A 16,314-nucleotide genomic window follows, 5' to 3' on the forward strand; every position below is an offset into this window, starting at 1 on the left:
GTTTTATAATATACACAAGCTGACATTTTCTTCTGGATGAGAAAAGTCAGCCCAGCAGTTCCAACTACTAAGGAGCTCTCTAGACTTTCCTCAACCTCTCCAAGTACATCAAGTCAGGGTCTGAATATTTATGTGCCCCCAAAATTCACATGTTGACATCCTAAACCCCAGAGGTGATGGTATTAGTAGGTGGGGCCTTTGGGGTGATTAGGTCATGAGGGTGGAGCCCTCATGAATGGGATTAGTGCTCTTATAAAAGAAACCCCACAGAGATCCCTTGCCCCTTCCACCTTGTGAAGACTTAGTGAGAAGGTACCAGCTCTGAACCAGAAAGAGGGCCCTCATCCAACCATGGGGGCACCATGCTCTTGGGCTTCTGGACTCCAGAACATTTTAGTTGTTTGGAAGCTACCCACAAGATACCTATAATGTGGTATAGCAGCCCACACAGACTGAGACACATCTTTTGGAAAGTTGAATATACTGAACGAGAAATAACAAAATTGAAGAATCACGTAAATGAAATCAAGAAAGACCCATGAAACCAGAAGCATTTATTATAATGAGTTCAACTGGTTTCTGCTCCCTTTTGACCTTAAACGTATCAAGATTTGCATAATACTCTTTACCTCCTTGTTCTTTTCACTGCCCTCTAAATCACAGGAATGTGCTGGGTTCTAGTATAGAAAGTTAAGTTCTGGGTCAAAGAGCTAAACAAAAAACATGCCCCATCTCTCTTGCTGCTGGGTGAAGGACAAATCAGCCCAATTCTAGTTCAGAATGGGAGTGAATCCAGATGGCTAATGATCTGATGGGTCCCCTTATGTGATCCTGAAACACCAGTTATGCGCCAGGCTTCTAACCTGGATGCAGAGGGGAAGGGAAGGAGGAAAGCAGCCTTAACCAAAATGACACTTTGTTACCCAGTGGCACACTAATAAAGACACAGCTAATGCACACGCAAAAATGAATCTGGAAATAAAATCGTGCTGCTTAGGATTTCAGGTACAACTAGGCAAATTCAGCAAGGAGCAAGGAAAGAACTCAATAGCTTTATGTGCAGCTGACAAAAAAGCTTTAAAAAGTTACCGCTGACGATCTGACTTGTATGTGGCTGTCAGCTCATCAAACATGGTGCTGTTCATTTCCATAAACGCCTTCAACACATTGTACACTAACGCCACAATAGCCCTGGAAGCAGAGAGAAAGGAACATGTTGGTTAGTCCTACATAATGGGTTGCTGCCTGAAGAAAATGGATGTACAACCTTTACCTGAATGGGCTCCTCACACTGCATAGTCACCACCCCTTTTTTAGTTACAACAACTAGAAATGACCTACAATTCATTTCCACATGAAGAGAGCTACATTCTTTAGACAAGAGAATCTTTCTGAGGGGTTGGCAGGATTAGAAAAAGAAAATCTAATTTTGCCCTTCTAATCATTGGTACCCAGAATAGACTTGCCTATGGGCACTTGTTAATTTCAATTAATACAAAGGCAAGTATAAAAATAAAGCAACTTCACCCTAAAAATGAACACTTGTGGCAGGACCAACCTTTGAGACCTGAATTTGCATAGAATTTTATTTTTAAAGTGATAATATACATAATTCATCAAAATCAAAGGCTGTTCCCATGGTAACAAATTTTATATATCTATAATTCATATTCAAAGATGATACCAGGCCCCTGTAAGTTGGGCAGCTTAATATGAGCTACATTTCTAGTGGTGATTTGCATCAGTCCTCTTGCTGACTCAACGCACAGGCTGAAGGTAATTGGCTAGCTGGTGATCGCTGCTATCAGCGATGGAACACTAATCAGCTCAAGAGCCAAATGGCTGCCCATGCTTATCAAGTCTAAGAATAAGCTCTTGGCAGTGTGAGGACTCTGCCATGACGAGCTTAGTATCTTCAGACTAGAATCTAAATAACACTTCCCTGTGCAAAGCTATACAACATTTCTTCCATTTTGCGTGTTTTCCAACACCACTGAAAAAGGCATTCCTTGGGTGTGAAGTTTCTGAAACATTTTAAAGTGGATTTACTGTGTTGCTTCTGCCCTGTGTTCATTAAAAGAGAAACTTCAGCTGTCTTTTGTTGAAAAGAAAGACCTTCTCAGATATGACAGTGATGGAGCTGTGATGGAGAAAAGGCAAATACAGTCTGCTGAGAGGTTAAGGACACATGCTAGAACCACTCCCTAGGTTCTCAAGAGGCTATCTGCATAATGAGATTTAACGGTTTGCCAACTCTTATATTTTTATAAGCTTTAGTCACAAATTTGACAAATGTGAAAAGTGAAAAATTTGATATTTTATAGTTGTATGCAAAACTTGTAGACAAACTATGGAAATACCGAATTATATTTGATTTTTAATGCCACAGTCAATTTTCTTTTTATGTCATAGAGAAATATGTAAAGTCATTCAAACACAAAATGCTTTAACTTTCATAAGACTAGATGATAAAAAACATTCAAAAATGTTTTTTCCCTCTACAGAACATGTATAATGACTGAGTGGGTTTTTAAAAAATGGATCTTGCTAAAATGCAAATCAATTCAGACCACTTCCCTTCCTTCAGCTCTCTAGTGTTTCCTTATTATTTATTTGGTGAAGCCTCACGTAGGCACTCCTCTACTTTCTGACCCAATCTTCCAGCAAACTTCTCAAATGACCATGTGCTTCAGCTCCCCCACATTTACAGGTCTCAGAACACGACAGGTGCTTCTTACCTTTTGTGCCTTTTTAGGTGACGGGTAAACCCACTATCTGAATGGGCTACCCCCCACCCCATCCACTTGCCCAATTCTTTTAAGATTCAGCATGAGCATCATCACCCCCATCAATATACAAATTTCTCCATTTGATCCAGAGCATCCCCAAAAGATCTTAGCAATATTCAAAGACAGGTTAAGATGCCCTCAAGTAAACAGGTATGTGAACATAACAACACTCAAAATACTGTTTTATAAAAAATCTGTTTACTTGTGGGTCTCCCCAATCAGTCAGTGAATTCCTAAAATGTAGACATTTTACCTTTTCACACGCGTATCTTCAGCATCATGCACAACATCTGACACACAGCATGCATACAAGACATTTTATCAAGCAAGAGAGAAGGAGGGAGGAAGAGAGGCCAGAGCAGAGGAGGAGAAGGGAAGATGGAAGGGGAGAGGAGGTATGGAGAGAGTGGGGAGGAAGGAAGGAAGAGGAGAAGGGGAGGAGGGGGGGAGGAAGAAAGAGAAGGAGAGGGAAAACTGAAAACTTACGGATTCCAATGTTCTTTTGAAATCCTATAAAGACTGGAAAACATGATGGGAAGGATGACGTTAGAGTTTTCTTCTATCAAACTCATGATGTATTCATTATTCCAATAATAGAGTGCCCTTTCTGCCACCTTTGAGAGAAGAAAAAGAAAATGTTAACAGAGAGAAAAAAGACAAAGATAAAACAAAATTATAACCTCTTCAAAAAAAGTATTTTACGACTATTTTAGTATCATTCAAACAAGTATAAAATTAAGTATTAATCACACTTTACATTTTTGTGGGTTTAAAATCTTTCACGAAGTTCCAAACTGGTTAATCAATTTGGGGAAGAAAAAGAAGATCTGCTACCTGCTTATTTTTATTCTCCTTTCAACACATTTATTCTCCTGATTCCACATTTTCCCTACACAGCTCACAAGCATCAGACACCTTCACCCTGCTTCTAAATGCCATGCTGTTTCCCCATCACTTTAATTCCCTTCCTGGCTCACCTCTTTCATCCCACACAGTTCAGATCAACCACAGGGCCCAGCACGTAGCTGGCCTTCAATCAATAGCTGCTGTAGAAAACGCAGCTGCCCATCTCTGCAGAGCAGGCGCATTTGCTAAACACCTCCTTTCGCCAGAGACTGTGCCCAGCCTGCAGGCAGAATGTGTTATCCTCACCACCATCCGAGGAGTGGGTACTACTGTTCAAACAAGGGCACCGAGGTTCAGAGGGATGGGGAGCCTGGCTACAGTCACACTGCTTTTCAGTGATAAATGGAGATGTGAGTCTAGTGCCCAGGCTCCTTCCAGAGTTCATTTCTGGTCCCCTCCTTTGAACTGGGTAAGCCAGGAGGAAGTCACTCAGTTTTGGACTTAGGGATACTGGCTGTATGTACACACACTTGCTATCTCAAACCTCTTTTTTCTGACTGCCACATTTACCAACTGACTCTCTGAACTCAAAGGAATGCTTCAAAGAAAACCTAAAAACTCTAAAAAGCAATCTAAGATAACAATAATAATTCAAGTAAACCAAAGTCTCAAAAAAAAAAAAAAAAAACCACTAAAAACTCTAAGAGTAGTTATATGGGGAAAGGAAAAGAGTTGCTTCTTTCATTTACACAGATTAAGAAATTATGCTTCATTTAAATACATTTAATAAATCTGTCCCCACCCCCTGCACAAAACTCATTTGCTGAAGCCCTAACCTCTAGGGTGAGTGCATCTGGAGATAGAAGATAACTAAGGTTAAAAGAGGTCATATGGGGGAGGCCCTAATCAGATAGGCTTGGAGATGGGAGTATAGCTCAGTGGAAGAGCATTTGACTGCAGATAGGCTTGGAGACCTTCTATGAAGAGGAAGCGTGAGATTTGATTCTTTCCTCAAGCATGCAGCAAGGAAAGACCATGCGAAGACACAGTGAGAAGATGTACAGGCCAGAAAGAGCCCTCCCAGGAGCAGACCATGCCGGCACTCTGATCTCAGACTTCCAGCCTACAGAACTATGAGGAATCAATTCCTATCGTTTAAGCCACACAGACATATGTGTGCTCAAGTCATGTCCAACTCTTTGTGACCCCATGGACTGTAGCCCACCAGGCTCCTCTGTCCACAGGGTTTTCTAGGCAAAAATACTGGAGTGGGTTGCCATGCCCATCTCCAGAGGGATCTCCCCAACCCAGGGATCGAACCCACGTCTCTTGCGTCTCCTGCATTGACAGGTGGATTCTTTACCACTAGCGCCACCTGGGAAGCGCTATGGAAGTCTGCTGTGGTCTAAATGTGTCCTCCACAACTCCTACATTGAGATCCTAACTTCCAAAGATGATAGAATTAGTGCCTTTTCAGAGAGACCCCTGAGAGCTCCCTAGCCCCTTCTACTACATGAGGATACAGCAAAAAGTCTGTGACCCAAAAGAGAGCCCTCACCCAAACATGCTGCCACCCGATCTCAGAGTGCCAGCCCCTGGGACTCTGAGAAAAGTTTTCTGTTGTTCATAAGCCACCCAGTCTGTGGTATTTTGTTAAGTAGCCCTAAGACACAGCCCCAGTGGATTAAGACACTCTGTCTCCCTTCGATGCTTCCGAGCTTCACTTGAGTCTAAGTCTTCCTGATAATGCTCATTTGGAAAGAGATTCCTGCTCTTTGCCCTCCACTACCCCCAAACACATAATAAAAACCGAAAAATAAGGTAAACAATCCAAGTATTTGAGCACCATAGACCATGTGTCATATGTAAAACATCTACAAAGGGTCCTGCATTTTTAAAGAAATCTAGACATGTGTCCGGAGAAGGAAATGGCAACCCACTCCAGTGTTCTTGCCTGGAGAATCCCAGGGACGGGGGAGCCTGGTGGGCTACCATCTATGGGGTCGCACAGAGTTGGACACGACTGAAGCGACTTAGCAGCAGCAGCAGCAGACATGTGTCATATCATCTGAATGTGATGGTTCATGGAATGGTTTCTATTTTTTTTTCTTGGCTCTGTGGTACAACTGCAAGATTAGATTACTGGCTTGACATACTAAAGATGTCTTTAGGTCAAAAATTAGAACAGCAGCCAGTGTCTCTAACTATGCAAGATAATAACAGCTCAGAGGGAAGTCTACCATCAAGTCCATCATGCTACTAGCGGGGCTTTGTACTGCCAACTGCGATCTGAACAATCTCTTCCAAGCAAGAGGCAGTATATATAGAGTCAATTCTCTAGGTCTGTGATTTGGACCTTTGATGAGACAACCAAATTATAAAACCTAATCACCCAGGATCACCTTCTTCTCTCCAGTGTGGGTCCCACAGCACAACTAAAATGGCCCCAGTGGAGGAAAGGGTTGCCCAGCTCACCTTCCCTGTAATCTCTCTGAGTGGCCACAAGGAGGCAGACTGGTGCCACAGGAAGGTCACAGGCTTTCACAAGAAGCTATGCCATGTGACTCCTCACTCCCTCTCAACTTGGGAACTTCAACAAATCATTTTCTGAACCGCCTTTTCCTCATCTAGAAAGTGGAGGGGGGGAGTCTCCCAGGATAATATGAAGTTCAGGAGTATGTATGTGAAACATCTAACACAGTAAAGAAGATCAGCATTCTTTTTCTTTCTTAAGCTTTATTCACCATTCCCTTACACACCATAGGAGCCCTACCTGTCCACCTCTTTCTCAACCCTTTTGAGACAAGTTATTGAACCACTCTGAAGGTCAGTGTTTACATCTGTAAAAATCAGGATGCCCTGCCTGTAGAGTGGTCGTGAGAATTCAAGTTACTGGACAGAAAGCACCATCACAGTGGATGTCATGTAGCAAGAGTTCAAGATGAAGGTGGTGATTATCAAAAGTATTATTATTGTGTGGAAAAACAGCCAATAAAAACAACAAGTAGCTGGTGTCCATTACATTTCTTTCAACAGAAATAAAACTTGACCAAAATAATACATGTTGTACAAGCCACTCTGGCTCATGCCCTCTTTTTAACTAACCTGAAAATGGGGGCTAGACACACACTTGGCGATTTGTTTAAACAACGGTTCTTGGATTTTAACAAACTGCGAAGGTTCAATCACATCCAGTATTTCTTCCAGCTCCCCAAGGAACATGACCTAGAAGTACATGCAAAACACCAAGTGTCAGGTGCTTGATTAAAAAATCCCTGCGGACAATGAGGAAAATGAGAGTTTTGCACGGTTTTAATATAATGAAAATTTATGCATAAAACTGAACATGAACAAATCAGAATTTAACTTATGTTAGATATTTATTTCATAAGAAACTCACCGGAGGGTACTTGTTAAGAACAAATTTCCTATAGCATTGAAGATGTGATTCTATTTACTTTGGAAAAAATACTCTATGTGCTACATCTATTCCATAGAGCAGCGGGGTACTTACACACTGCAGCAGGGCCCTGGGAAACGGGATGTCCCTGTGGGGCTTGCCTCCCCGCCTCCATATTTTTAAAACGGTGGGCAAGTGGCCCTCTTGCATGATGGACAAAGTCCACAGCGGCACATGCAGATGTTTGCCAAACATTTACAGTCCGTGCCATGAGCTAGGTGCTCCTCTAGGAGACACCAGTTCACAGAACATACAAAGTCAGAGACACACCAATGCGCAGATTCAGTCACAGACAGATGCCACTTTAACTCCTCAGCACACGCGGACCCATTCTCCACGCTTACACGTACATATGTACACACTCGCTCGCTACTGAGCACAATGAATCTGGTTGCCTCAGTACCCTGTGCGTCTAAACCCAGAGCTTTTAGATCACACAATGGAGCCAAATCAATAGTACAGTCGCTTGTTTTAAATATAATGGGAAACTGACAGAAAAATAAAAACCATTTTCCTATTTAGGTATGAAGAAATGACTGCCTAGAAAAAACTTAAGTATGCAATTAAAATATGAAAAATGATCTTTTCATATCTTAAGATGCATCTGGGTAGCAATGACTAGTTTAATTTTACCTAACAGGTATTAAGAAATTAGAAGAGTTTCTGAAAATGTGTAAAGTAGGGCTTTGGCAAATTGAAGCTGATTTGAGAAGGAGGGTGTTTCCATCAAAAGTGAAGTATAGTCGAGCCTTGCCATTTGTTAAGAAACATTCTGAATTTCTTCTAAAACACTCTCCAAATATAAAATCAACTGCTGACCTTTGTTTCTGGACCCTTTTCCACATGGTTTCTAACCTTTAAGAAAAGGTGGTATAGATCTGGCGCTCAGCTAGGCTCACTTCACAAAGAGACTCGCTTCCGCCACAACCTCACACTGCACATGCCCAGTGAGGTCTTGGCCAAAGTACAAATGATTATAAATCAGAGATTTCCAGGGCCACTTGTGAACAGCTGAAACTAAAGGTCTGCAATATATTTTAAGATTGTGCATAGTAAGATCTCACCCACATGATGCTTTAAAGTGGGTATCTGGGCAGGTTGCTACAGCATCTATCAACAGTGACAGCAAAGCCTCCATCCTCTGTAGGTGGTCACTAGGAAGCGGACATCGGTGAGCAGACCAGGATAAAAGCCCAGGGTGCAGGAATCGGGGGGGCGGGCTCTGGCCTAACCACCTAAACTTAGTGTACCCAGGAAGGCTACTTAACCTCCAAATATCAATTTCATAACTAGTAAAATGAGAATATTTACAGCCCTGCCTTATTCTGAGGTTACCATGAGGATTAGCTAAGATAATGCATTTTTACAGACGCCTATTATCTCAGTGCTCTAGTAAGTTATTAACACACTGACACTGAACACTTACCTCTTTTTGACTACATGTTTTGGGCCAAAATTTCATTAATCCCCTAATAACCTAAAATGAAAAGGAGAAAAACAAATTGCACTTAATTTTTCTTACATACTCCATGAAAAGTGGTTTTTCTGAAGTTTTTTAAAATTATGGAAAAAATACTTACTGGTTCTGTGAGTGAAGGATCTTTCTCCAGAAACTGTACTATGCAATATGCCAGCTGGAAAAACAAGCAAACACAAGACAAAATTAGAAATTCTACTTTACAATATTGTAGTGGTTTTTGCCATACATTGACATGAATCAGCCAAGGATTTACATGTATTCCTCATCCTGACCCCACCTCCCACCTCCCTCTCCACCCCGATCCCTCTGGGTCTTCCCAGAGTAATTAGCCTCCAACTAATAAAAATAAATGAAAAGAAATTATATATACTCAAGGCTCAAAGATGTATTATTAAAAAGCCCTAAAAAGCTTCCAAAGTCTGGTTTTAATAACTTCACATTCAATTCATTTAAAAAATAAAATACATATAAAGAAAAATAAGAAGCTACTTTTTCAACTCAAAGATTGACACCAATAAGGCTCCAGGGAAATTTTTTTAAAAAGAATGTGGGGACATGAAGTAGTCAGTTAATGAAAAGCAGAGGTGAAATACCACATCCAGTATATTCTTTTTTTTTTTTCTTTTTCTTTTTTCAGTATATTCTTAAAGTATCTCGTCTACATAGAGTTTGAGCTACAGCTCATGGGTTTCTTTTCTCTTTGCTGGAACATTAACGATATGGGGTTTTACTGGGGTTCCAAAGAGTCCTATCTGAGAAGAAGGCACTTCACTGAAAACATTGCTGACCACCTGAAATGGCACATGCAAGCTGAAATAGTTTCATGGAAAGATTTAAAAGGTTGTAGCCGCCATGGATAGAACCCTGAACAAACAAGAAGAGTTCTACATCTGATGCTAACTCACCAAGGTAAGAATTTTTTTTAAATGATCATGAAGTGTGATATCCTATTTCAAAAACTCAAGGCAAGATCAGCAAAGGGGCTCGGAAAGATTCTTGGACAAGAAATTCACTCTTGTGAAACATTTTGATGGTGTTCTAAATCAGAAGCATATGGACTAATTTTTCCTCAAAACACACTATTTCACATTTAAACAAGAACACTACTCTGAAAGATGTGTTACATTTTTATGAAAACTCAAAACATTCCCATTACAGGGAGGGGGCATATCAGAGGTTTGAAATGCTAAAATTAAAATGCCATGATATCATAAATCTACCTCCTAGTGACATGCTTACCATGCAAGGAAGTGTTAGCAGGGAAATCAGAATGGGGGGACTACACAGGGTATGCTTTTTAAAGTAATGGAGGCTAAAGTGCAAATACTGACTGATTTGTTTTCTTGTGAGAGTGTTATCTGTATAGAGAAAGTGAGAAAGAAATGGTGAATGAAGTAGAAGAGGGGGTAAAAAGAACAAGGATAGACTAACGCAAGAAGAGGATGGGCTAAAAGATTTGAGAACATTCCAAAATGATTACATTCGTCCAAAGGTTTAAATCCGAAAAGCCCATATACATGTTTATCACACGCAACCTGCTGAATATATGATTGTGAACTTGGGCAACTATCTAAGTTCTCTCTGTAAGATGAGATGATTAAGCAACTGCTGTTCCCACTTAAGAAATAATTTCCATGATTCTCCTATACACAGGCAAATAGATACACATTTTACTTGCTTTGGGGAATATTTTTAACTTTCACAAGCCTTTTGTTTAAATTAAGTAAATAACAAGAACAACAAAACACTGGGTTTACAAAATTTATTGTGCTTCCAAAAGTAGTTGTACAAAATTCTACCTGGGCATGGAAGAGTGATAGGCTCCTGACAGTGTGCAAAGGGATCAACACTTTCACCAGGAACTGTTTGTGTTCTGCCTTAAGAGGTAAAGCAAAGCCATTGATAATACTAGGAAAAAGAAAAGAGACACGAATTAGTGATATTACAACAAGCTAAATTGAGATGCTGTTCTTGTGAGATCAGGCTATATCTTAATCAGTTTATGTTTGATCCAGAACAAACCAAAACCCACCCCAGTGGCATTCAAGTCCTCTCAGTTGCTTTAAAGAATATCTTTAAGTAGAAGATGCATAGTTCCCAAAAGCTTTTGTAACAACAACTCTTTATTTTTCCTTCCCTCTTATCCTTCCCCAAATAATCACCGGCCTGGTTCACTGATGACCCTTTCCATTTCCAGAAAGTGTTCCTTCCCATCCCTGAAATCTGCTCATGCCAAGATTACCCCAAGCTATAAAGCCCACCCGTGGGAAGTCCTAAAGGGAACCAAGTGATTCCACCTTCTCTCTCTCCTCATATCAGGAGGACAGACCAAGTAATCACATTGTCCAGCTACATTAGACTCCCTTGTGTGTGGAAACCCAACCACAGGTGTCTCTCCCCAGTTCATTTCACTATTCCAGGCATCAGCTGTTCAAGAACTACACCTGGTACATGGACCCTTTGAACATGGCAATCTTTCTAATTTTTTAAAAAATAATGTATTTATTAAAAATAATAATAATGTATTTATTTATTTTTGGCTCAGCTGGGTCTTCCCTGCTGTGTGCGGCATTTCTCTAGTTGCAGTTAGCGGGGGCTACTCTTGGTTGCAGTGCACAGGCTTCTCTTCGTGGTGGCTTCTCTTATTGCGGAGCACAGGCTCTGGGTGTGCAGCCTTCAGTACTTGTAGCACGGGGGCTCAGTAGCTGCAGCTTGTGGGCTCTACAGTGTGGGCTCAGAAGTTGTGGCGCACAGGCTTTAGCTTCCCACACCACGTGAAATCTTCCCAGACCAGATCAAATCCACATCCCCTGCACTGGCAGGCAGATTCTCAGCCACTGTGCCACCAGGGATGTCCCTCTAATTTATTATAAACCTGCTTTAGAAAATGATGGCAGAGAAACGAAACGGACAAGAAGATGTTTGAGTAACTGGTCTGATGGTGATTAGATGAATAATGAATAAACTGTGGGCTCTTTCTGTCATTCCAAAATAATTCAGTTCAGTCGCTCAGTCGTGTCTGACTCTTTGAGACCCCATGAATCGCAGCACGCCAGGCCTCCCTGTCCATCACAAACTCCCAGAGTTTACTCAAACTCGTGTCCATCGAGTCGGTGATGCCATCCAACCATCTCATCCTCTGTCGTCCCCTTCTCCTCCTGCCCCCAACCCCTCCCAGCATCAGGGTCTTTTCCAATGAGTCAACTCCACATGAGGTGGCCAAAGTATTGGAGTTTCAGCTTCAGCATTAGTCCTTCCAATGAACACCCAGGACTGATCTCCTTTAGGATGGACTGGCTGGATCTCCTTGCAGTCCAAGGGATTCTCAAGAGTCTTCACCAACACCACAGTTCAGAGCATCAATTTTTCGGCGCTCAGGTTTCTTCACAGTCCAACTCTCACATCCATACATGACTACTGGAAAAACCATAGCCTTGACGAGACGGACCTTTGTTGGCAAAGTAATGTCTCTGCTTTTTAATATGCTGTCTAGGTTGGTCATAACTTTCCTTTCAAGGAGTAAGCGTCTTTTAATTTCATGGCTGCAATCACCATCTGCAGTGATTTTGGAGCCCAGAAAAATAAAGTCTGACACTGTTTCCACAGTTTCTCCATCTACTTCCCATGAAGTGATGGGACCAGATGCCATGATCTTCTGTTTCAGAAAATAATGATTTTCTGAATGTTGAGCTTTAAGCCATCTTTTTCACTCTCCTCTTTCACCTTCATCAAGAGGCTTTTTAGTTCCTTTTCACTCTCTGCCATAAGGGTGGTGTCATCTGCATATCTGAGGTTGTTGATATTTCTCCCGGCAATCTTGATTCCAGCTTGTGCTCCTTCCAGCCCAGCGTTTCTCATGATGTACTCTGCATATAAGTTAAATAAGCAGGGTGACAATATACAGCCTTGATGTACTCCTTTTCCTATTTGGAACCAGTCCTGTTGTTCCATGTCCAGTTCTAACTGTTGCTTACTGACCTGCATACAGGTTTCTCAAGAGGCAGGTCAGGTGGTCTGGTATTCCCATCTCTTTAAGAATTTTCCACAGTTGATTGTGATCCACACAGTCAAAGTCAAAGGCTTTGGCATAGTCAAGAAAGCAGAAATAGATGTTTTTCTGGAACTCTCTTGCCAAAATAATTAGCAATGCAATGTATAATTATGAAAGCAGGGGAACACAAAACTATGTTTTGTAGGGTCAGTTGGGAAGCATGCTATAAGCACAAATGAGACCTGATGAACACACAGCAGGGATCCGGGGCAGCGTCTCCCCGAGCCACCTGACCCTAACCATCACAGCAATATTCACCTGAGAGTAGCAACGGTGCTTACCTTCCTAATATTTCCAGCAGTTCAGCTACACCATTGAAGTGTTCTGTTTCATAAACAAACCTAAAAAGAGAGAGGAAAGAAAGGGGAGGGAAGGGGAGAAGAGGAAAGAGAAAGAAAAAGAGAAAAAGTCAGTACACTATGTTCAAATATTTGAGGTTACTTAATACTTCTATAAAACCATCAACTTTGCTTCTCTTCCCTCCACTTACCTTAGAAAAATATTGTTAATCTGTTTTCGGATAAATGCTCTAAGACCAAGAAACTTGCCATAAATTCTGTGTAAGACTGTTTTTAAGTAGTCCCGTTCCCGAGGGTCTTCGCTGTCAAACAGCTCCAAAAGCTGTTGTAAACAAAAAAATAGTGTAGTTGTCAAAAGCGGTTTCAGCAAAGGATTTAGAAATTCTGCCACGTGTTATTTAAAATCTCTTCCTTCTTCAAAACATTATTAAAAATCTATTATGTGACAAGCATAGCGCTAGCCTTTGGGAATGCAGGGATAAGTAAGTCAGACAAGGGGCTCATACTCTATAGAGAAGAGATGCACAAAAAGAACAATAACAGTAATTATAATATTAGGTAACACACATATAGCACTTAGTATGATCAGCAGGCAATTTTCTAAACAACCTACTTAATACTCCTTATAAGGTAGTCTTATTCCCATTTTACAGAAGAGGAAATTGGGGCACAAAGATGAGAAGTGGTAGAACTAGAATCTGAACCCAAGCAGTCGGGACCCTAGAGTCCATTACTTCAATCACCACACTTTTGTGGCATAAGTCATCTACTGAGCTTATGTTTCAAAGATACAGCCAGGCTTTCAGCTCTCCCAGAGCATACAAGTAAACTGAGATAACCTAAACCAAAGCAAACATCAAAAAGTTCCCAAGAACACTGGCAACATTCTCTTCTGAGATCCTGGATCTTATTACATGGGTATGTTCACTTTATAAATACCCACTGATGTGAATAGTTATGATTTCCGTATGTATGTTATACATGAATGACATTTTTCAAGCTTCCAATCATTTATAATCTAAAGGCAATAACTGAATCCTGATAAGATCACATCTTATCAGAACTGAAAACATATGCCAACACAAAAACCTGCACATGAATGTCCACTGCAGCATGATTCATGACAGCCAAAAAGTAAAGTAACCCAAATACCCATCAACTGCTGCAAAGTGTGCTACAGTGGAATATTATGCAGGCATGAAAAGGAATGACATACTGAAATATGTTACCACATGGGTACGCCTCTCAAACATCATGCCAAGCAAAAAAAAAAAAAAAGCCAGACACAAAGAGGCCACATAGTGTGTGATTTCATTGAAATATCCAGAACAGGCAAGTCCGTAGAGACAGAAAGCAGAATGAGGAGTGACCACTAAGAAGCATGGCATTTGTTTTTGAAATGATAGAAAGTGTTCTGCAATTACATGACAGTGATGATTAAACTCTGTAGAATATATTAAACATTAAATTATAAACTTTAAAAGACTGAATTTTACAGTAAATGAATTATATCTCAGTAAGGCTACTTTTTTTTTTTTTTAATGATAATAGGAAGGTTCCTCTACCTGAAGAACAAACTTGGAGACTGGTTTGAATTTTACTGAATTCTTCATACCTTCATTATCATTGCAATAAACAGAACTCATAGTTCTGATGTTAACTTTATAGCAAAACATTTCATGAGCATATAGACACCATACAAATGAATGCAGACTACCGTAATTACCAAAAAAAAAAAGCTGTCAAGACACACTTAAACATGACTTCAGGTGATTAAAGACTGAGCCTGGGACTGACAGCAGAAGAACTTGGTGGGCCGGATTCAAAAAAATTATCTACTTTTGTTTGAACAACAGGCCAAAAAAAAGCACAAACTGAAGAACAGTCTTCAAAATTGGGCAGTGAGACAGACAAAATTTTTGACTGTACAATGTCATCCATCCATCCATTCAAAACTTGAATATTTCAAATGAGCATGTCGCCCTGCAATGGGCACAGTCTCAGGGACAAAATGATGAGCAATAGAGACACTGCTTTTACAGACCTAGTGTAATGAGGAATACACGGAAATAAACACCATGGCAAGTGACTCGGGATACTAGATAAATACACAGCAGCAACATCTACTCTATTTGGGAGAAGTGGAGTGATCAGGTAAGACTTCTACACGAAGTGACATCCATGAAGAAACTAGGAGCCAGAGGTGAAGAAAGTGTTCATGGCAGATTCAATAGTACATACCTTCGCCTGCAGCCTATCAAAATATAAGATGTGGTTAAAATACCTGCCATCTCTCTGCCTACTTAGTCATACAATCAACCAGCCAGCCAATCAATCAATCTCTGCATATACCAGGGACCATGACCATCTCCGTTGCTGGGGGCATGCACGCACACACTCATACACACACAGACATGAATAAACATGGAGCCCACAGGAAAGCAATGAGAAAGTCAACTACACATTTCTACAGGAAACAGTGAAAGACAGATGTGAACCCTACGGGCAAAAAAGGCCCCGTGGGTTTGTTATTTCTTACCACTACCTGCAGAAAATGACAGATTTCTAACTGACCCATTCATTCCATTCCATGTTAACAGAAATAATTAACCTTTGAGTTCTATTTTTTTAATTTGGTTTCTATTTTTAAGTGTTGTAAAAAGGCTTAATGAGTAATCTGTAACTAACACAGGAGAAGGTCTGAGGGGGTGTAATGCTAGCAAAACTTGAATCAACCATGCTTATGTACTGTTCATTGTTAATCTTAAGAGTCTGATGAACACATAATAATTAAACAAAAATTATTTAACTAATGTGTTAAATTAGTGTTTCATTAGGCCCTCAAAGAAAATGTATTACCAGGCACCTAACCTGAGCCAGTCTTAAAGGCACAAATTATATATATATATATATATATATATATATATATATATACACTATGTTCTTTGAGAAAGATGAATTGTAGTATACAAACTACTTTTCTGTGGCACTACAGAACACACTCAATTATTTCATGATATATGAGGCAAAAGAAAAGATAGAATTGTGTGTAGGCCCAAAAAGAAGGGAGTGGGATGAGTTTTAATTTCCAAAACCAAGTAATATTTGTGTGCATAGTCATATATAAACTCCAAATACTCCCCACAAAAAAAAAGCAATGTAAAATATAATCCAGTATCTGTAAATCCCTAGGTAGACTGTGCTCTCTACAATGTAACAGGCAACTTGTTGTCAAAGAAATGAAGCTGGAGAGTTTCCAAGGTGCTTACAGAGCAAAGACAGACCTGTCAACATGCTGTCTCCTACTTTACAAAACCAGCCATCCTGGAGTTGACAGAGATAACTGCCCAGTGACTTAGCCCAACAACCTCCTTTGAACCTCATCATAA

The 16,314-nt window shown here is 40.5% G+C and overlaps 1 protein-coding gene across 3 annotated transcripts in view; it reads right to left on the reverse strand.

The window, feature by feature from the left end:
* PPP2R5E (protein phosphatase 2 regulatory subunit B'epsilon) overlaps window positions 1-16,314 on the reverse strand; it is a 149,577-nt gene that overhangs the window by 8,360 nt on the left and 124,903 nt on the right. For 2 of the 3 annotated variants that reach the window (XM_043472248.1, XM_043472249.1), the window contains exons 6-13: window positions 13,117-13,247; window positions 12,908-12,967; window positions 10,375-10,483; window positions 8,676-8,729; window positions 8,522-8,572; window positions 6,741-6,860; window positions 3,276-3,403; window positions 1,090-1,191 (exon numbers count right to left, since the gene is read on the reverse strand). In XM_043472248.1, coding sequence (XP_043328183.1) covers window positions 1,090-1,191; window positions 3,276-3,403; window positions 6,741-6,860; window positions 8,522-8,572; window positions 8,676-8,729; window positions 10,375-10,483; window positions 12,908-12,967; window positions 13,117-13,247 — 755 coding nt within the window. The remainder of the gene's footprint in view (window positions 1-1,089; window positions 1,192-3,275; window positions 3,404-6,740; window positions 6,861-8,521; window positions 8,573-8,675; window positions 8,730-10,374; window positions 10,484-12,907; window positions 12,968-13,116; window positions 13,248-16,314) is intronic. The other variant, XM_043472250.1, reaches the window with a different exon arrangement.

This window comes from Cervus canadensis, chromosome 6, assembly GCF_019320065.1.
Source record: "Cervus canadensis isolate Bull #8, Minnesota chromosome 6, ASM1932006v1, whole genome shotgun sequence".
In the NCBI taxonomy this organism is placed as follows: domain Eukaryota; kingdom Metazoa; phylum Chordata; class Mammalia; order Artiodactyla; family Cervidae; genus Cervus; species Cervus canadensis.